General features: G+C 51.4%; 1 protein-coding gene across 1 annotated transcript in view; it reads right to left on the bottom strand.

The window, feature by feature from the left end:
• The window catches only part of PPP1R16A (protein phosphatase 1 regulatory subunit 16A), a 114,294-nt gene that overhangs the window by 17,227 nt on the left and 75,894 nt on the right, over nucleotides 1-21,173 (bottom strand). The window contains exons 6-9 of the mRNA XM_029592246.1: nucleotides 19,714-19,839; nucleotides 17,554-17,629; nucleotides 12,792-12,921; nucleotides 12,310-12,475 (exon numbers count right to left, since the gene is read on the bottom strand). Coding sequence (XP_029448106.1) covers nucleotides 12,310-12,475; nucleotides 12,792-12,921; nucleotides 17,554-17,629; nucleotides 19,714-19,839 — 498 coding nt within the window. The remainder of the gene's footprint in view (nucleotides 1-12,309; nucleotides 12,476-12,791; nucleotides 12,922-17,553; nucleotides 17,630-19,713; nucleotides 19,840-21,173) is intronic.

Here is a 21,173-nt window from a genome sequence, read left to right as displayed (position 1 = left end):
CTGGGTGCTTGGTTCCTGCACCAAAATCGGGGGAACACCCCCGCTGGTAGAGTCCTCCAGGGATCCGTTCTCCCTCGTGGCCTCCAGGGATCCGTTCCCCCTCGTGGCCTGCGCCTCAGGGCGCTCAGAATGTAAAATGGCCGCCGTTCCCGCCAAAAATGGCAGAGTGGCCGTCCCGCACCGCCCGGGCAAAAAAGAGAAATCAGTCAGGGACTGTGAGGTACCTTCCCCCCCGGGAAGGCATCGTGCACAGATGCCCTCCCGGGAAATGCGGGACCCCGGGTCTCCGCAGGCCGCACGGCGGGACGGCCGCAGCATCGGGATCGCTGCAGGAGAAAAGAAAAAGCCACGGGGGGGGGGGGGCCACGCGCACAAAGGCGCCGCTGCGGGGGGGCCCGGTCGGCCCGCACTGCCCGCTGTCCGAAAATAGAGGAGGGTGCCGCGGGGGGGGGGCCTTCCCGGCCACACGACCCGCCCCAGACATCTTTCCCTAAATGGCTCAGCAGCCCATAAGGAGCTGTAAAATGGCCGCGGGTGAGGGAGTAAAGAGCGAAGAGGCCGGCTCCACCGGCTTTCGCGGGCACCGGGGGCTGAGCTGTGAAGGAAAAAACTACAAAGGAAAAACAAACTTACCCCTGGCTGCAACGAGAAATAAACAGCAAGGCCGCAGAGAAGAGACAAGGAAGAGAAGCCACTCCCCAGAAGTTGCAAGAACTCTGCCTTATTTTTTTTTTTTTTAACTTAATACAAACTTGATCCACAGAAAAAGACAACAACAAGCCATAATCAAGCAAGAAAGTGAAGGAAAAGGAGGGGAAGCCTGATTCCCCTACTCGCATCTGCTGGAGTCAGAAGATACTGAACTCCTGCAGAGGGGGTAGTAGTATATATGGATACGCCCCCTCAAAGCTTGTGCTGACTCCATCTGCTGGATTGGGGACATAACCCACTGTCTGGACTGATCCAGGTACGTACAGGGAACTTTGTTTTATTATTGTTACTCATAAATTAGAACAATAACATTAATCTTGGAATATTATATATTTTTAATATAAATGAAAGGTTTTCACAAGATAGGTTGTGTCGTGAAACATTTTATTATGTATATATTTAAGGAAACATACATAAATTGTCGAAATACATTTCATTCGATAACCTTTAACCTCCGGTTTGCTAGTAGACTGAATTACTGTGTCCCGAAATTATGTTTGTCTAAAAAGTGTGTCACCAACATGAAAAGTTTGGAAAGCTCTGACTTAGAGAATAGCCACTGCCATTAGCAATGGTAACATGGAATAGACTTAGTTTTTGGGTACTTGCCAGGTTCTTATGGCCTGGATTGGCCTCTGTTGGAAACAGGATGCTGGGCTTGATGGACCCTTGGTCTGACCCAGTATGGCAGGTTCTTATGTTCTTAACTCTGCTACCATTCTTGTCTTCATCATCCCTTGCAGGAGGGCACGCCATGCATCCAGCACCCTTTCCATGAATAAATACTCCCGACGTTGTTCCCCAATGTGCCCCTGTTTGTTCCTTCATCTACTCCCAGATAATATAGTCGCCTTCCTGCTCAAGTTCCTTTATATCACAGTCTTCAGCCAGAGAGAGGTTTTCAGTTTTGCTCAGGGTGCGTCATTGCCGAGTACCAGTGACTCACACTAGTGCCTTGTTAATTGTCTGTTGATGGGCGTGCATCAGAGTATTGATGACAAGTTAGCAACTCTCTTGGGATAATTGTCTACAAAAGGGTTTGCTTTGCACACACCAGGACAGGAATGAACCTCACTCATAACGCAGGTGCAGCTCATCGGGACGCATTGTACCTGTGGCTCGAACATGGTAAATGATGGCAGATTAACACCAAAAAGGCTCATCTAGTCTACCCTGCAGCAGTTTTATGTGCCCCTACCCCAAGCAGATCACATTCCCGCACGGAACCTAACCCCCAATTCTGTCTGTCTCCCCTTTAGGGTTGGAACTGCCGCTCCTCGCAGGTTACCCCATTGCAATGCAGGAAGCACAGTGCAGCCTGATCACTGCAAATCTCGCTCAGTGAAGGCTGCCCAGTGCTTCATTACCATCCTCTTGTCACCAGGGATCCCTCTGTGTTTATCCCATACTTTTTTTGGAAATCTGCCTCGGTCCTTGTCACCACCACCTCTTGTGGGAGGACATTCCGGGAATGCACCACCCTTCTCTGTGAAAAAACCACCTCCTGACACTGTCCCTGACCCTGCCCCCTTGGAGCTTCATATCCTGACCCCTCGTTCTACAGCTTCCTTCCTACTGCAAAAGCTTGGCTTCCTGGGCAATAACACCTTGAGGGCATTTAAATGTCTGCAGGATATCCCTCCCATCTCGCCTCTCTTCTAGGGTGCACCTATTAATTTCCCTCAGGCTTTTGGTACAAACCCTGCACCATTTTGGTTACCTCTCTCTCTGGACAGTCTTCGGCTTCTCTATGGGGCTCGATGTAATAAAATTCGCACTAAAAGTGAAGTTACATTTTAGCGTGGGTTTTACCTAGCACATGATAAAACAGGGGTTAAAAAAAAAAAAGCGTGCTAAACAAAAAATGCACGCTAAAATGTGAATTAACCTGAAAAATCCACACTAAAATGTAGACAAGTGCTTTAAAACAGGAGTACGGTGAAGCTGGAAACCCCGGGCCCAAAATGACCTTGCATGCAAGAACTGACTCTGGCCATCCCGACTTGGGCACAGTCTCACATGCAAGACCGTTTGGGCAAGGCATGCCACTGAAATCTCTGGGATGGGCAGCTATGGTCATTAGGGATGCAGCCGCCCACCCTTTGATTTCACTCGGCATTGCCTTGCGAGCAAAACTGTGCCCAAAGCCGAGATGCCCCGGGCCAGTCTTACGTTTTGGTCACACTCCTTCCACCTCCTCACTCCTGTATTTCTTTAACTCCTTGGCACTGAGGTGGAGTCCAAGGTTAACTCCCATTTCCTGGTGGCCACGACATTCGCCTGCTGTGCTCTAACTGAATCTACTGCACCTTTGGGCTATTAAGATGCGAGTTTACTCCACTTCAGACCATAGCAGACATGACATTTCTGGCACAAGCTCTCCAGGGCAGGCACCTTCAGCTGAATAATATGTACTTCCCAGGGAGTTTATGCATTGTTCAGCTCCAGGTTCCATCCCCAGAGAATTTACATCTTTCCAGGGATGAGGGGACATACTACTGATGCAATTAATAGCAATGACTATTCCCTAAGTAAATTTGATTAATAGCAGTTAATGGACTTCTCCTCCAAGAACTTATCCAAACCTTTTTTAAACCAAGCTACACTAACTGCACTAACCACATCCTCTGGCAACAAATTCCAGAGTTTAATTGTGCGTTGAGTGAAAAAGAACTTTCTATGATTAGTTTTAAATGTGCCCCATGCTAACTTCATGGAGTGCCCCCCAGTCCTTTTATTATCCGAAAGAGTAAATAAACCGATTCACATTTACCCGAACTAGACCTCTCATGATCTTAAAGACCTCTATCATATCCCCCCTCAGCCGTTTCTTCTCCAAGCTGAACAGCCCTAACCTCTTTAGTCTTTCCTCATAGGGGAGCTGTTCCATTCCCCTTATTTTGGTTGCCCTTCTCTGTACCTTCTCCATCGCAACTATTTTATTTTATTTATTTTTAAGTTTTTCTATACCGGCATTCACAATAGATATCGCATCATGTCGGTTTACAATTAACAAGTGGATAGGTAACAAAAAAGGTAAAAACTAATATTTATCTTAATAATAATAATAATAATTATTATTATCTTTTTTGATAATTATATCTGATAATTATATCTGATAATTATAATTGATAATAATAATAATCATCTTTTTTGAGATGCGGCGACCAGAATTGTACACAGTATTCAAGGTGCAGTCTCACCATGGAGCGATACAGAGGCATTATGACATTTTCCATTTTATTCACCATTCCCTTCCTAATAATTCCCAACATTCTTTGTTTTTTTGACTGCTGCAGCACACTGAGCCGACAATTTCAATGTGTTATCCACTATGACGCCTAAATCTCTTTCTTGGAATTTGTTGCCATTGGATGTGGTTAGTGCAGTTAGTGTAGCTGGGTTCAAAAAATGTTTGGATAAGTTCTTGGAGGAGAAGTCCATTAACGGCTATTAATCAAGTTTACTTAGGGAATAGCCATTGCTATTAATTGCATCACTAGCATGGGATCTTCTTAGTGTTTGGGTAATTGCCAGGTTCTTGTGGCCTGGTTTGGCCACTGTTGGAAACAGGATGCTGGGCTTGATGGACCCTTGGTCTGACCCAGCATGGCAATTTCTTATGTTATTATGTTGGGTGGTAGCTCCTAATATAAAACCTAACATTGTGTAACTATAGCATGGGTTATTTTTCCCTATGTGCATCACCTTCCACTTATCCACATTAAATTTCATCTGCCATTTGGATGCCCAATTTTCCAGTCTCACAAGGTCTTCCTGCAATGTATCACAATCTGCTTGTGATTTAACTACTCTGAATAATATTGTATCATCCGCAAATTTGATTACCTCATTCGTCGTATATTTTTCCAGATCATTTATAAATATATTAACCAAGCCAAAAAACTATATTTCTAAATAACCACTTAAATCGACAACAGATTCTTAACTTCCTCCAAGAACTGAAGGAAGGTGACCTCTTTAGAAGTCTAAAGTAAAACAAGTAGCTTGAACCCAACTGACAACTCTGCATTCCACGCCAAGAACAGAAGGTGCAGGTGACTCTCCTCCACAGATTGGGTGGATTCTGGACTGGTAAGAACCCATTTTCCTTTCCCTGTATGCACTCAGATCAGTTCAGACTCATAGGATGTACTTAAGCTCCCTAACCAGGGTGGGACCTGGAGAGTCCTGCTCGCAGAACACTCTCTCAAAGGTCTTGGAAGCCGGATCCCCAACATTCAAACAATAGTACCTGGCGAAAATGTGCAGTGACTTCCAAGTTGTTGCCCTACAAGTCTCCTGTGGAGAAACCTACCGAGCCTCGGCCCATGAGGCTGCCTGAGATTGCATTGAGTGGGCTCTCAAACATTCAGGGACTGGTTGATCCTTAGCTATACAAGTCAAACCAATCACCTCCTTAAGCTAACATGCGACAGTGGCCTTAGAGGCTTGAGAACTTCTTTGGCCCACTCCAAAAAAAAGAAAAACAGGTGATGAGACCTTCTGAAGTAATTTGTCATCTTCAGATACCTCAACAAGGCTTGCAGCACATTCAAGAGCCTAAGCTCCCTTGCGTGAGGTACGGAGGAGTCCAGCTCTGGAAAAGCCGGGAGGCTCTACTATCTGATTCACATGAAACGCTGACACTACCTTTTGCAAAAAAAGAAGGTACTGTATATAACTAAACTCCTGACTCGGAGATCTGAAGAACAGGATCCCGGCAAGGCAAAGCCTGTAGCTCCAATATTCTTCTAGCTGAACATATAACCACCAGGAAAACTACCATAAGGGTCAAGTCATTAAGAGGTGCTCTTCTCAGCTGCTGGAAGGAAGCCTCAAACAAGCCTTTGAGCACAAGATTAAGGTTCCAGGATGTGTCTTCTTAGGACACAAGTTTTGTCCCCCCTCTCCCTCTCCCAGAAAAAACGTATGACCTCCGGATGCATGGACAGAGAATAACCCTTTACCTTATCCTGGAGGTAACCGAGAGCCGCCACCTGAATCCTACCAGAGTTAAAAGCCAGACCCTTGACTAAACCCTCCTGAAGAAAGGTCAAAATATGAGACACTGTAGCTTTGAGAGCTTGTACCCCATTAGCGATACGCCATGCCTCAAACACCTTCCAGACTCGCACATACGACAGAGATATGGACTTTTGCCTAGCCTGTAACAAAGTGGCAATTACTGCTTTGGGATATTCCTTGTGTTTCAAAAGCCAGGTCACTAGACAAAAGCATGCTGACTGATCTGAAAACATTGGGCCCTGACGAAGATGATTCACTAGATGGCCAAAGCGCAGCTGTCAGTCCACAGGCATGTTGTCGAGATCCACGAACCAAGGTCAGTGTGGCCACTCCAGTGCCATCAGAATTACATCACCCAGATGTTTCTCTATCCATCGCAGCACCTTACCTACTAGGGTCCATGAAGGAAAGATGTAAAGTAGAACGTTCAGAGGCCAACAGTCAAGTAGAGCATCAACACCCTCTGCTCCATGTTCTCTTCATCAACTGAAAAACCAGAATGCAATAGCATTCTGTTGATTCACCATTAGATCCACTTAAGGACAACCCACTTCTCGCAGATGAATTGCATCGCCGACTCAGATAGCTCCCATTCTCCAGGGTCCAATAGCTTACAACTCAGAAAATCCGCTTGCAAGTTGTTGACACCTGCAATGTGCGATGCCGCTATCCTCTTCAAGTGTTGTTCCACCCAGAGAATCAACTCCTGAGCCTCCTGGGCTACTGCCCTAACTCTTGATTCTTCCCTGCCAGTTGATCTAGGCCACCGTCGTTGCATTATCTGACAGGATATTTACCGACTGACCTCTCAATGGCAGAAAGGTAAGTAAAGCGAACATACTGCTCTGGCCTCTAACTGACCGACAGACCACGAAGCCACTTCCTTGAACCACCAGCCCTGCATTGACTGACACTGACACACTGCCCCCAATCGGGCAGGCTGGCATCGGTGGTAAGAATCACCCAATCCGGAACCTCCAGTTCCATACCACGCTCCAAATTGGACTGAAGGAGCCATCGTGAGACTGTCCCTGCTGACCCCCTTGAGCAGAAGGGGGCAGATGAAACAACTCAGACAGTAGATTCGGCAAGGAGAGAAAAGCTCTCTGAAGAGGTCGCATATATGCGAACATCCAAGGCACCAACTAAGGTCGAAGCCATAGAACCTAGGACATGCAAATAGTCTTCGACCCTGGGCCTGCCAGTCCCAACAACTGACGAATCTACCCCTGCAGCTTCAGCATTCTCTTCTCCATGAGAAACACTCTGCCACTCCACATTTGAAGCGAGCCACCAAATACTCCAGGGACTGCAAGGGAACAAGGTGGCTCTTTGCCAGGTTCACCACTCAGCTGAGAGATTCTAGACGCAACAGCACATTCTGTACCGATTGCCACAAAGGTCCTCCAACTTTGCCAGAATGAGCCAGTCGTCCAGATAGGGGTGTACCAGGACTCCTTCCCGATGCAAGTCTGCCGCCGCCACCACCACAACCTTGGTGAAAGTACATGGGCCATCACCAGATTGAAAGGGAGAGCCTGAAACTGAAAATGATGCCCCAGAGCCATAAACTGCAGAAACCGCTGATGTTCTGGCTAGATGGCTATGTGCAGATATGCCTCTGTCAAATCTAGAGAAGCCAGGAACTCGTCTTTGCGCACCACGGCGATGACAGAACACAGGGTCTCCATTCAAAAAACAAAGAACATTCAGAGCTGCATTCACCCTTTTTAGATCCAAAACTGGGCAAAAAGTGCCTTCCTTCTTTGGCACAACAAAGTAAATGGAATAATTTCCTGTGTCTTGTTCTTCATGGGGAACCGGGACTTTGGCGCCCAGCTTCTTCAACTAGTCTAGCGTTTCCCAAACTGCCAGCTACTTGTCAAGGGGACCGCAGATGGAAATTAGGAATAAGTGTTGAACGAGACAAGAAAAATTCTAAAGAACAGCAGTCTCTCACTACACTGAGAACCCACTGGTCTGTGGTAATTTTATTTATTTAGTACTTTTTTATACCGACATTTATGATACAGATCATATCATATTGGTTTACAAAGAACTGGGGGTAATAACATTAACCTTAACGCAGAAGAAGAAGCAAAAAGTTACAATAAATCAAGGGTAATGGAACTAGGAAGAAGAAGAAGCCAGAAGAAGAAAGGTAACTCGGTAATTATAACATCAATTATGTCTGATAATTATAATTTTGGTGCACTCCTCGTAAAAAAGCAGTAGGTGCCCACCTATAGCTGGAACAAAGGAATGGACCAATCTCATAAGAACATGCCATGCTGGGTCAGACCAAGGGTCCATCAAGCCCAGCATCCTGTTTCCAACAGTGGCCAATCCAGGCCATAAGAACCTGGCAAGTACCCAAAACCTAAGTCTATTCCATGTAACCATTGCTAATGGCAGTGGCTATTCTCTAAGTGAACTTAATAGCAGGTAATGGACTTCTCCTCCAAGAACTTATCGAATCCTTTTTTAAACACAGCTACACTAACTGCACTAACCACATCCTCTGGCAACAAATTACAGAGTTTAATTGTGCGTTGAGTAAAAAAGAACTTTCTCCGATTAGTTTTAAATGTGCCCCATGCTAACTTCATGGAGTGCCCCCTAGTCTTTCTACTATCCGAAAGAGTAAATAACCGATTCACATCTACCCGTTCTAGACCTCTCATGATTTTAAACACCTCTATCATATCCCTCCTCAGCCGTCTCTTCTCCAAGCTGAACAGCCCTAACCTGTAGCAGTAATGAAGAGGCATCAGGCAGCTTTCATGGCAGGCAGGTAAAAGGGACCTGAGCACACCTCAGAGTCCTCCTTTATTGTACATTCATACAAAGGCAGATGATGTGTCATTACATGATTGGCTACTTTCCCCATAGCAACAGACGAGTCATTACACCATTGGCTTGGTTCAGGGGGTGTATACGGATCATTTCATTGGCTGCTGAAATCTATACCTCCTGACTTTGTCCTGCCTCTGACTAGGGAACACCCAGCCCTTATTTCAGGCAATCAGGATTAATTATAAGCTAGAGAAATACATGACAGTCAGGTATCCTTTCCTAGGCAGAGAGACTTAAGCACAAGTGATGCTTTTATTCAGGCAAAGGTCAGGGAGAAGGGAAGTTAGTGTAAAACCCTGATGAAATGGCTTGCTGGCAAGCGCATATTTCCCACACTAACCTCTTTAGTCTTTCCTCATAGGGGGAGCTGTTCCATTCCCCTTATCATTGAGAGGGTTTTGTACCAGCTGTGTTTCCCCCTGTGGTGTCCCGGAAAGGTCTCAGACCACCTCGAAAGGACTGACCCCAGGACTGACCTCTGGGGGAGGATTGCTTCTGAGGCCCTGAAGAACCCCTTAACAGGCAAAACCTTCTATTATCCTGAAACTGGGACAGAGTCTGAAAGAATCTTCTACCCTTAGGCTGATCCTCTGGCAACCTGTGCATCTTGGTCTTCCCAGATGCTTCATTATCTGTTCTAGGTTCTCACCAAGCAAGAGCTTTTCTTTAAAAGGAAGAAACCTTAGCTGAGACTTGGACCACACATTCGCTGACCAGTTATGGAACCTCAATAATCTTCTGGCTGATACTGCAGACATCATCCTAGAAGATGTTCAGACCAGGTGGCATACAGAGCATCTTCTCTATATGCCACAGCAACCCCCAAGCACTCAGCCTTCTGTGCATCCTCACCGGATTGCGGCTGAGCCTCCTGTAACAGCTGGACCCAGCACAGACAAGTCCATTGCATAATACTGGTAACAAATGGCCACTTATAAGCTCAAGGCCGAAACCTCAAATATCCTTTGGAAATTGGAAGTTCATCTCAAATCTTGGACATTCCTCAAAGTAGCAAGACCCAGCAACCGGAATAGTTGTCTTTTTAGTGACTGCCGACATGGAAGCATCAACTTTAGGAAGTGACAGAAGTTCCAACATCTGCTCTGGCAATGGATAAAGTTTTTCCATAGCCCTCCCAACTCTCAAGCTGGCCTTGGGAGTATCTTACTCTCGATCCACCAACTTCTTTACCGACTTGTGGTACGGGAAGGCCTTTGCTGGAGCCCTCAAGCCATCCAGGCAGGATCTGCTTCCTCCAAATCAGAGCCCTCCTGAGGGACCTCAAGTCCGAGCTCCTGCAGGTCCTGAAGAATCAAGGGCCACAGTTCCTTTTTACGAAGATGGACCACCCTGGGGTCATTTCCCTCTGGTAACAGGGATCTCCTCTGGATCTGCCACCTGAATCAACCCCGTGGGGCACCCCGGTGCTTCCTATCAACATCCGAATCATCAGAATCACCTTCTGCGTCTCCCAACACTGAGGCAAAGCCCAATATGTGCCGGATGGGCAAAGGCAGCACCGGGTCCCAGATCGCTCCGCCCCAGAGAGCTGCTTAGCTAAATAGGCCTCATGCATCAACAGAATAAAGTTTGCCACCGTTCCCGCGCTGACTGGGAGAGAAGCACTGCCTTGCTGAAATCCCAGACACAGTGGCAGGTCTCCTCGAAGACCCCTCACCGCCCGACACACAGCCCTGTGCACAGCCCAGTTGAGCATCAAGCTACACATGGCCGCAACTGCAGGGGATACCCTCAGCTACAGCCGCCCACCGCACTCGCTCTGCCGTTGAATAGAAGCGCTCTAAAAATACACCAGCCCCCACATGCAGGAAACCTGAATACCACAACAACAAAATTAAGCATACTTCCCTGAGTTAGGCTGGAACACAGGGCTGCAAGAGGGAGCAGGCTGCTTCCAAACTGCTTCACAGTACCTCAAGTGTCCCTCAGCAGCCTCGAGGAGGAGAAGGATCTGGACCACCAGATTTGCACCCCACACAATTAAGGACCAGGCGTATTAAAGGGTCACCAACCCTCAGCTTATCCATCTCAAATCAGGGGGGGGATGGTCCCACCAGGACCCAACAAACCCTTGGAAGGAAGGCTCGCTCTCTTTTTTTTTTTTCAGCTGCAGAACTGCAGGTTTCCACCATCTACCGTCTGCTGGAGACAGAGAAATAGCGAAGGACTGCAGGTGGCACGCGGGATTATGTAGAGTGTCAGAAAAACTCTGTCTCCACCTGCTGGCAGGGAGGCAAAACCCCAAGTCTGGACTGATCTGGGCACGTACAGGGAACGACAGTTAAATAGTGTACCAGAGTCGGGATGCACAGCGCCAGTGTACTGTTCAGCTGTAGGTGCCTGCCCTGAAATTAAATTCCTGGGTCTGAGGTGCAGTAAATTCACATTTTTGTGCTAGGTCTGGTAAAAGCAGCCAGAAACTACCACATCGAGCACAACAATAGTATAACATGGCCCCCAGAAATGTGATTTAAGTTTTACTCCTGCTCTGACCCAGGAGTTACATTTCCAGCGTTAAGAAGACGGGCTTTAAGCCATCTGCCCTTTAATGCACCTCTTTGCATTGCTGGGGAATAGCTAATGCCTTCCCTTACATGGGATTTCCATGCATTCACACTAACGTCAGCACTGCTTTTTATACCTGGTTTAGTGTGCATTTTGTTTTAGGGGTTAAAACCCTTATTACATACCAGAGTTAATCTAACTCCTGAAAAATGCACGCTAGAACAGAAGTAAAAACCTGCACCAAGGTTAGTGTGTGCCTTATTACAACCGGCCTCCATTCCCTGAGATAACGGCCTCCAGAGCTGAACACGGTACTGAGGTGAGGCCTAGCCAACTGGTCCTTTGTCATTTGTCTGGGGCTGAGAGGGTCTCACTGAGCACTGGTCACAAGTCAGTGATGCTCGCCCGAGTCTGTGGCTCAGTGTCCCCCGTCAGCAGCACTCTTTCCTCCCCCCCCCCCCCCCCCAGCACAGCCTCAGTTTCTCCGTGCACACATCCGCACCGTTCTCGCGTGGCCCCCGCGTCCCGCTCTCTGAGGAGGCAAGCCTCCGGTGCCACGCAGGAAGGGAGACAGACAGACCGCTCCGACGCGCTGACTTTCAGCGGGACGAGCTCGAGCTTAGCTGGCGATGGATCTTCCAACTCCAGCCCCTGCAGAGCCCGGGGGAAAGGATGCCTCTCTTCCTCCAACGAGAGGTGAACTGCTGCCGGTGCAGGCGTAGCCCCATACGAATCTCTGAACGGCTTCTCAGCACCGCCTGACCGGATCTGCCCCGCATAAAAGGGGAACGCACACCTACGTCCGCGAGCATCATATCTGGCTCCAGGAGGTGCTTTATTGCTGCTCAGGAGGAAGTGGCTGAGATGGAGAGCTGGGGGGCCAGTGGAGAGTGGGGGTGAACGGATTTGGCTGGAAAGGAGATGGTGTCAGCGGTGGGACTTAGCGCCAGTACTGAGGCACTGGGGGGCTGATCGTGCAAGAGGGGACCTGGGGGTGGGGAGCAGAGAATGATGGAGGATCAATGTTTTATTTTCTCTGGCATTCACGTAGCCCCGCTGATTTGGGTGGTGGGAAGACACCCCTCCTTGCTCACGTATATAAAATTGTGCGCCTAACACTAGCGCACGCCACATCCCTCCCTCCTCCTGGGGAAAGAAAAAAAAAAAGATGATGTGACGGTGACTCACGTTTGTGACCTGCTCCTGCAGCTCAGCGTTCGTCTGCCTGTCCTCGTCCTCCAGCTCGGCCTCGCTCTCCCGCTGCCTCGCCTGCTGCCAGACGATGGCTTCCTGCTCGTGCTCCCTGCGGTACAGGTTCGTGCGCTCGGTGACGCTCACCCGCCGCACGACTTTCCTGCAGGGATAGAGAACATGCTGAGCCGTGCCCCAGGGAGTGCCGGGGGCTCCTCACCACCTCCCCTCCCACCACTCCCTGCTGTGCCGGCACTGCCTGCCCCCCGGCTTCCTCACTCCCCTGCTGTTATACAGCACTAGCGGTGCCAGTCACTCCACTGCAGGCACTGCCCCCTACCCCTCCAACTCCCGCTGCCAACCCTGCCCCAATCTTCCTTAGCTCTTGCGGCCAGTACTCTACGTACCCTCCCCAGCTGACCGCAGGCCTCGTGCCCTCCTGACCCCTCTGCAGCTGGCACAGCCTATGCCCTCCTTACCCTCTGCTGCCAGCGCTGGACGTGCGTCGCTGCAGTGCGGACTTGTGCTTCTCGTGGGATTTCATGATGGCCTCGTGCTTGTGTTTTAATTCCAAGAGTTTCCCCCGGATCTCGTCGTCTCCGCACACATCTACGGCAATGGAGCGAGAGCCAAAGTCACATGCGCACGGCCGGACAAAGATTCGCATCGCCTCCACTGCGCGTCCTACAGGCACCGCCTTCCCCTCCGCGGCATACAGCTGGACAGAGAGACTCACAGAGAACTGCTCCCCCTGCACTGCAAATATCAGAAGACTGCTGCACCTCCCACCGCACACAGCTGGACAGAGAGACTCACAGAGAACTGCTCCCCCTGCACTGCAAATATCAGAAGACTGCTGCACCTCCCACCGCACACAGCTGGACAGAGAGACTCACAAAGAACTGCTCCCCCTGCACTGCAAATATCAGAAGACTGCTGCACCTCCCACCGCACACAGCTGGACAGAGAGACTCACAGAGAACTGCTCCCCCTGCACTGCAAATATCAGAAGACTGCTGCACCTCCCACCGCACACAGCTGGACAGAGAGACTCACAGAGAACTGCTCCCCCTGCACTGCAAATATCAGAAGACTGCTGCACCTCCCACCGCACACAGCTGGACAGAGAGACTCACAGAGAACTGCTCCCCCTGCACTGCAAATATCAGAAGACTGCTGCACCTCCCACCGCACACAGCTGGACAGAGAGACTCACAGAGAACTGCTCCCCCTGCACTGCAAATATCAGAAGACTGCTGCACCTCCCACCGCACACAGCTGGACAGAGAGACTCACAGAGAACTGCTCCCCCTGCACTGCAAATATCAGAAGACTGCTGCACCTCCCACCGCACACAGCTGGACAGAGAGACTCACAGAGAACTGCTCCCCCTGCACTGCAAATATCAGAAGACTGCTGCATCTCCCACTGCACACAGCTGGAAAAGCTCACATAGGCAGTATGACCCATCCACAGCACTCAGTCTACTACATACAGCTGAAGAAAGAGTGAACGCAAGCAATGCAACATCAACATGCAGCTGAAAGAACTGAGGAGATGTAAACCTGATCCGGGTTTCACAATATCACAGAGCCGAGGAGGGGCAGGGGGTCACAGAGTCGGGGAGCGGCAGGGAATCCCGGGGAACAGCAGGAGGTCACAGAGCCGGGGAGCGGCAGGGAATCCCCGGGGAACAGCAGGAGGTCACAGAGCAGAGGAGGGGCAGGGGATCCCGGGGCACAGCAGGAGGTCACAGAGCCGGGGAGCAGCAGGGGATCCCGGGGAACAGCAGAAGGTCACAGAGCCAGGGAGCAGCAGGGAATCCCGGGGAACAGCAGGAGGTCACAGAGCCGGGGAGCAGCAGGGAATCCCGGGGAACAGCAGGAGGTCACAGAGCCGGGGAGCAGCAGGGAATCCCGGGGAACAGCAGGAGGTCACAGAGCAGAGGAGGGGCAGGGGATCCCGGGGCACAGCAGGAGGTCACAGAGCCGGGGAGCAGCAGGGGATCCCGGGGAGCAGCAGGGAATCCCAGGGGACGGCAGGAGGTCATCCCGGGGAACAGCAGGAGGTCACAGAGCCGGGGAGCAGCAGGGAATCCCGGGGGACAGCAGAAGGTCACAGAGCCAGGGAGCAGCAGGGAATCCGGGGGAACAGCAGGAGGTCACAGAGCCGGGGAGCAGCAGGGAATCCCGGGGGACGGCAGGAGGTCACAGAGCCGGGGAGCAGCAGGGAATCCCGGGGAACAGCAGGAGGTCACAGAGCCGAGGAGGGACAGGGAATCCCGGGGAAAAGCAGAAGGTCACAGAGCCAGGGAGCAGCAGGGAATCCCGGGGAAAAGCAGAAGGTCACAGAGCCAGGGAGCAGCAGGGAATCCCGGGGAACAGCAGGAGGTCACAGAGCCAGGGAATCTCGGGGGACAGCAGAGAAGTTCACTTTGAAAATTTGCACTAATATCTGCCTATGCAAAATTCTCAGACTTTGCTCTATGCAGATCATGAGAAAATTATTCCTGAAGAGTGAAAACAATAAGGAAAGTGTTACATCATGTCAGGGATTAGTGCCCATGGAGCTGTAATGTTCCTTAAAGAGACATTTTTGCATCCTCTACCTCTGAAAGTGTTTCCTGACTCCATTTGAGGATGGCCGGAGGGAAGGCCGTTTAATATGCATTTGGAGGAATTCTCTGGAGGGTGTCTGGATAGCGACAGTGCCTGGGATGATTTATTCCTCTACTTCCTTAGTTGCCCCCCTAGTACTGGGGGCTAGAGGAAGCCGGAGGGTTTGTATTCCTTGCATGAGGTTTTGGTTTAATCCTTTCTTCCTTACTGTATCACTGTTTCTTTTATTTCTCGTATAATATTACATCACAAATATAAAATTTGTACGTTTTATTTAACAAAGTATGCCTCGTCCTCGTTTTCTGCCTATCCTCTTCTTCCTGAACGGATTACAGTCCGCTGTGGCTGTATCCGTCGTGGGACTCTGAACCACGTCTCAGAGAGAGCCCCAGTATCCTGACCTGCCTCCGCCTGCGTCCTGCCTAGGTAAGAGCAGGTGTGCTCACAGCCTTCCAAGCTGCTTCTACCTGCCCTGCCTATCCTCAGTTTGGCCTCACCCTGGCTTCCTCTTGTCTAGCCTGGAGACAGTGTGACATCAGAGAGCCTGGAAAGGAGTCCTGGGCATGGAGTGGCATCACAGAGCCTGGAAGGGAATCCTGGGGATGGCGTGGCATGACAGGGAATCCTGGGGATGGAGTGGCATGACAGGGCCTGGAAGGGAATCCTGGGGATGGCGTGGCATGACAGGGCCTGGAAGGGAATCCTGGGGATGGCGTGGCATGACAGGGAATCCTGGGGATGGAGTGGCATGACAGGGAATCCTGGGGATGGAGTGGCATGACAGGGAATCCTGGGGATGGAGTGGCATGACAGGGCCTGGAAGGGAATCCTGGGGATGGCGTGGCATGACAGGGCCTGGAAGGGAATCCTGGGGATGGAGTGGCATGACAGGGAATCCTGGGGATGGAGTGGCATGACAGGGCCTGGAAGGGAATCCTGGGGATGGCGTGGCATGACAGGGCCTGGAAGGGAATCCTGGGGATGGCGTGGCATGACAGGGAATCCTGGGGATGGAGTGGCATGACAGGGCCTGGGCATGATCGGCAGGGAATCCTGGGGATACTGTGATGTCACGTGGCCCATTACTGGCAGGGAATCCTGGGGATGGAGTGACATCACAGAGCCTGGAAGGGAATCCTGGGGATGGAGTGGCATGACAGGGAATCCTGGGGATGGAGTGACATCACAGAGCCTGGAAGGGAATCCTGGGGATGGAGTGACATCACAGAGCCTGGAAGGGAATCCTGGGGATGGAGTGACATCACAGAGCCTGGAAGGGAATCCTGGGGATGGAGTGACATCACAGAGCCTGGAAGGGAATCCTGGGGATGGAGTGACATCGCAGAGCATCCTGGGGATGGAGTGACATCACAGAGCCTGGGCATGATCAGCAGGGAATCCTGGGGATACTGTGATGTCACATGGCCCATTATCGGCAGGGAATCCTGGGGATGGAGTGACATCACAGAGCCTGGAAGGGAATCCTGGGGATGGAGTGACATCACAGAGCCTGGAAGGGAATCCTGGGGATGGAGTGACATCACAGAGCCTGGAAGGGAATCCTGGGGATGGAGTGACATCACAGAGCCTGGAAGGGAATCCTGGGGATGGAGTGACATCACAGAGCCTGGAAGGGAATCCTGGGGATGGAGTGGCATCACAGAGCCTGGAAGGGAATCCTGGGGATGGAGTGGCATCACAGAGCCTGGAAGGGAATCCTGGGGATGGAGTGACATCACAGAGCCTGGAAGGGAATCCTGGGGATGGAGTGGCATGACAGGGAATCCTGGGGATGGAGTGACATCACAGAGCCTGGAAGGGAATCCTGGGGATGGAGTGACATCGCAGAGCCTGGAAGGGAATCCTGGGGATGGAGTGGCATGACAGGGAATCCTGGGGATGGAGTGACATCACAGAGCCTGGAAGGGAATCCTGGGGATGGAGTGGCATGACAGGGAATCCTGGGGATGGAGTGACATCACAGAGCCTGGAAGGGAATCCTGGGGATGGAGTGACATCGCAGAGCCTGGAAGGGAATCCTGGGGATGGAGTGGCATGACAGGGAATCCTGGGGATGGAGTGACATCACAGAGCCTGGAAGGGAATCCTGGGGATGGAGTGACATCGCAGAGCCTGGAAGGGAATCCTGGGGATGGAGTGACATCGCAGAGCCTGGAAGGGAATCCTGGGGATGGAGTGACATCACAGAGCCTGGGCATGATCGGCAGGGGATCCTGTGACATCACTATCCTAGGGACAGTGTGATATCAGAGCCCGGCGGCAGAAGAGAATCCTGGGGCTGGTTTGACATTTCTAGGAACAGAAACGCATTAAACGTGCCCCTTGAACCGGATTCTTTAGAAGGCAGCCTTTTCACTTTGAAAGCAGATAGGACATCCAGGAGTAAAAAGTACCTGTGGGCGCTGCACCAATGCGGACAGTTACGTTGCCCCGTGAAGTCTGCGTAAGGGCTTACCTTCCCTTAAACGGCTGCAGGACGCGGAGTCCAACCAATAAGAAAAGGTTTCCGAGTCCACCGAGGTCCGCAGGTAGAAGGAAGATGTCAGCCGACCCCACGACTTTTCCCCCCTGCACCCCATCAGAGATACAGACTGTCGCTCACCTAAAGGCGTCTCATCCATGACAGATTTTGCGTTCAGGTCTGCATTATGCGCCACCAGCAGCTCCACGAGATGAATCTGCCGGTAAGAATGACGGTGGATTAAGGAACCGAAAACAGGATTCAACCCAAGTGAATTCCTCACCCCCCCCCCCCCTCCCCAACAGGCAAGCACCACACGTCGACCAGGAGGGGTAACGTCTCCAGGGCTTGGGGTGCGCTTCCGCTCCTGCCCCAAAAGGTACGCAAGCCACCAGGCTCTCACTGCGTCGTTTTTGGGCAGCCACAATGACAACTCTTCCTACAGAGGATTTAATATCGTGGTGGCTGCGTTTGAGAAGCCACCCGCGGGCACCAGATTCGAATCAGCCGGGGCCGGGCGGCAGGCGTGGGGTCAGGATCGGTGCGGAGCAAGCCGAAACCTTCTGCGGCCAGAGGGAGCCTGCAGACGGCGCTGGCAGGAAGCTCAGTACAGAGCTCTCGGGAGGACGCGTTCTCAGAGACACCCCCCGCCCCCCTCAGCTACGCTCGCCTCTTGTTTAATGAACACAAAGGGGCGGATTTTAAGAGCCCTGCTCGCGTAAATCTGCCCGGATTTACACGAGCAGGGCCTTGCGCGCCGGCGCGCCTATTTTCCATAGGCCTGCTGGCGCGCGCAGAGCCCCGGGACTCGCGTAAGTCCCGGGGTTTTTTTGAGGGGGCGGGGCCGATCGGCGCAGCGTTTTGGGGGCGGCACGCAGCGTTTCGGGGGCGGGTCCGGGGCTGTGGCCACGCCCTCCAGAACCGCCCCCAGGTCGCGTCTCTGCGCGCTAGTGGCCCGCTGACGTACAGGGATTTACTTCTCCCTCCGGGAGGCGTAAATCCCCCGACAAAGGTGGGGGGGGGTGGGTTAGATAGAGGAAGGGAGGGGAAGGTGAGGGGAGGGCGAAAGCGAGTTCCCTCCGAGGCCGCTCCGATTTCGGAGTGGCCTCGGAGGGAACGGAGGCAGGCTGCCCGGCTCGGCGCACGCCGGCTGCACAAAATTGGCAGCCTTGCACGCGCCGATCCTGGATTTTACCGGCTACGCGTGTATCTACTAAAATCCAGCATACTTTTGTTTGCGCCTGGTGCCTGACCGGGGTCAGCTGAACCCTTAGGGGGCAACACATTCTGTGCCATAATTAAGCCAGGCTGGGGCCAACACAATTAATACAAGCATGGGGTCTCGGATTTTACAGCATCATCGGTAACGCCGGGCAAAGCTCCTTTCCAAACAATCCTGATACAGGCTGATACAGTACAGTACGCTCCCATGGTGCGCACTGTTAACCCGCCATTGGACGCGCATTTTCCCTTACCCCTTATTCAGTAAGGGGCGGAAAATGCGTGTCCAACCCGCAGAACCTAATAGCGCCCTCAACATGCAAATGCATGTTGAGGGCGCTATTAGTTATTCCCGTGTGATTCAGTAAGTAAAATGTGCAGCCAAGCCGCACATTTTACTTTCAGAAATTAGCGCCGACCCAAAAGTCGGCGCTAATTTCTCCGGGCACCAGGAAAGTGCACAGAAAAGCAGTAAAATCTGCTTTTCTGTGCACCCTCCGACTTAATATCATGGCAATATTAAGTCGGAGGTCCCAAAAGTTAAAAAAAAAATAAAAAAAATTTGAAGTCTGCCAGTGGCTGTCTGGTCGAAAACCGGACGCTCAATTTTGCCGGCGTACGGTTTCCGAGTCCGTGGCTGTCAGCGGGCTCGAGAACAGACGCCGGCAAAATTGAGCGTCGGCTGTCAAACCCGCTGACAGCCGCCGCTCCGGGCCAAAAGGAGGCAATAGGGATACAGGCGAGTGGCCTGTGCGCGTGCCGGCGTTTGCCTGCTCTCCCGCGGACTTTACTGAATCGGCCCGATAGTAAGAAAAAAACCCCAAAAAAAACCCAGCCCAGCCTTGCAACCCTGGAGTCACACGGAGCGCGAGACTCAGAAGGGTTTTGTCTGGGTAACCTGGAGCTTTACATTTTCTGCCCCACTAAGCGGATATGTTTTACCTGGAATAGAGAGAGACCCGCAGAGCCAGCATTCTGGTCAGGGAAAAAATCGCCGTGCTGAACTTCCTTGGGCTGCCGGACGTTTCTGCTCAGAGGCCCGCTGAATATGACCCTTACAGGGACCGACGCAGTGCTCACCTGTCCCCAGCAGGAGGCGGCATGGAGTGGCGTCCATCCCTCGCTGTCCCTCACCATCACCTTGGCCTTGTTCTCCAGTAGCTGCTCCACCGCTCCCAGGTACCCATTCGCTGCGGCAATGTGCAGCTACAGAAAAAAAAAAGTGACAAAAATGTTTCCAACGCGAACGCTAACCTTTCCGCCCTCCCCATCCCGCCAGCCGCTCCCCCTCCCTCTCCAAGCCTCTGCTGTCTGCATTTAATATTACCACTACCCAAAAGGGCTCCAGGTCTTCAAGGCCAAGCGTGCATCGATGAATGGGTGGCTTTTGTTTCTCTGAGCAACAGGAGAGCCGCTAATACGTGGACCTGGCCCCGATGAACACAATCTATGGGTCTGCTCACACCCCAAACTCTGCAGCGAGAGAAGCCTTCTGCGTGCTTTCAGTCACGGAGCTCTGCTCCCCTCAGCCCGTGTCACTCCCCCAAGCCCTACCACCATACCTAGGGGTCAGATGGCCGGGTGTGGGAGTCGCCTTGCCAAGTTGGAAGTGAAAGGAAAATTGGATCTTACCTGCTAATTTTCGTTCCTGGAATGCCACAGATCAGTCCAGACAAGTGGGTTTTGCACCCCTACCAGCAGATGGAGACAGAACAAAGCTTTGAGGCACTGCCACATAAGCTACAGTGCCACCTGCAGTCCCCTCAGTATTGACCCGTACCCAAGCCAATGCATAGATAAAACTGAAACCCCAACTAGGGCGAACAGTTAACTCAGGGTTGGAGCCCCTCCATAACTGGAGCTCCCACTTCTTTGCAAGGAACGATAGCCGCTTAACCTCAGTGGCTCAACCGATTTACAATTTACGGATGCAATCTGACAATAGAAACAGGAAATTTGGTTTTTCGGCAGCCAGGAGATGAGTGTCTGGAGTGATCTGTGGTACTACAGGAACACAAATTAGCAGGTAAGAACCAATTTTTCCTTTTCTGTTCATATCCAGATCAGTCCAGACAAGTGAGATGTACCCAAGCCCCCCTTCACTGGGCAGGAACCCGAAAGACCCTCACAATACACTTTCACCATCTTCCTGCACCCGAACATCCAAATGGTAATGTCTGGTGAAAGTACGGCGTGAAGACCATGTTGCGGCTCTGCATACCACCCGAGACTAAACTAACCGACACTCCACCCAGGATGCAGTTTGCGCCCTGGTCGAATGTGCACACAAGACGTACTCGTGCTACTCGGCCTTTATAAATTATAAGCCAAACTAATGGGCTCTTTTAGCCATCGCAAAATTGTGGCTTTAGAAGCTTTGAGCCCTCTCTTTGCCCCACCAAACACCACAAATAGATGATCCAACTGCCGAAATATGTATAGCAGAACTCCTCTTGGCCACTGGCACACCAGCGCATCTATTCTCTCGGACCTGACTTCTCGCCTGTGTCTGAAGAATCGGATCAATTTGGCATTGGCCA

Source organism: Rhinatrema bivittatum, chromosome 2, assembly GCF_901001135.1.
Source record: "Rhinatrema bivittatum chromosome 2, aRhiBiv1.1, whole genome shotgun sequence".
NCBI lineage: Eukaryota > Metazoa > Chordata > Amphibia > Gymnophiona > Rhinatrematidae > Rhinatrema > Rhinatrema bivittatum.
This window is presented reverse-complemented; position numbering and strand designations above follow the sequence as displayed.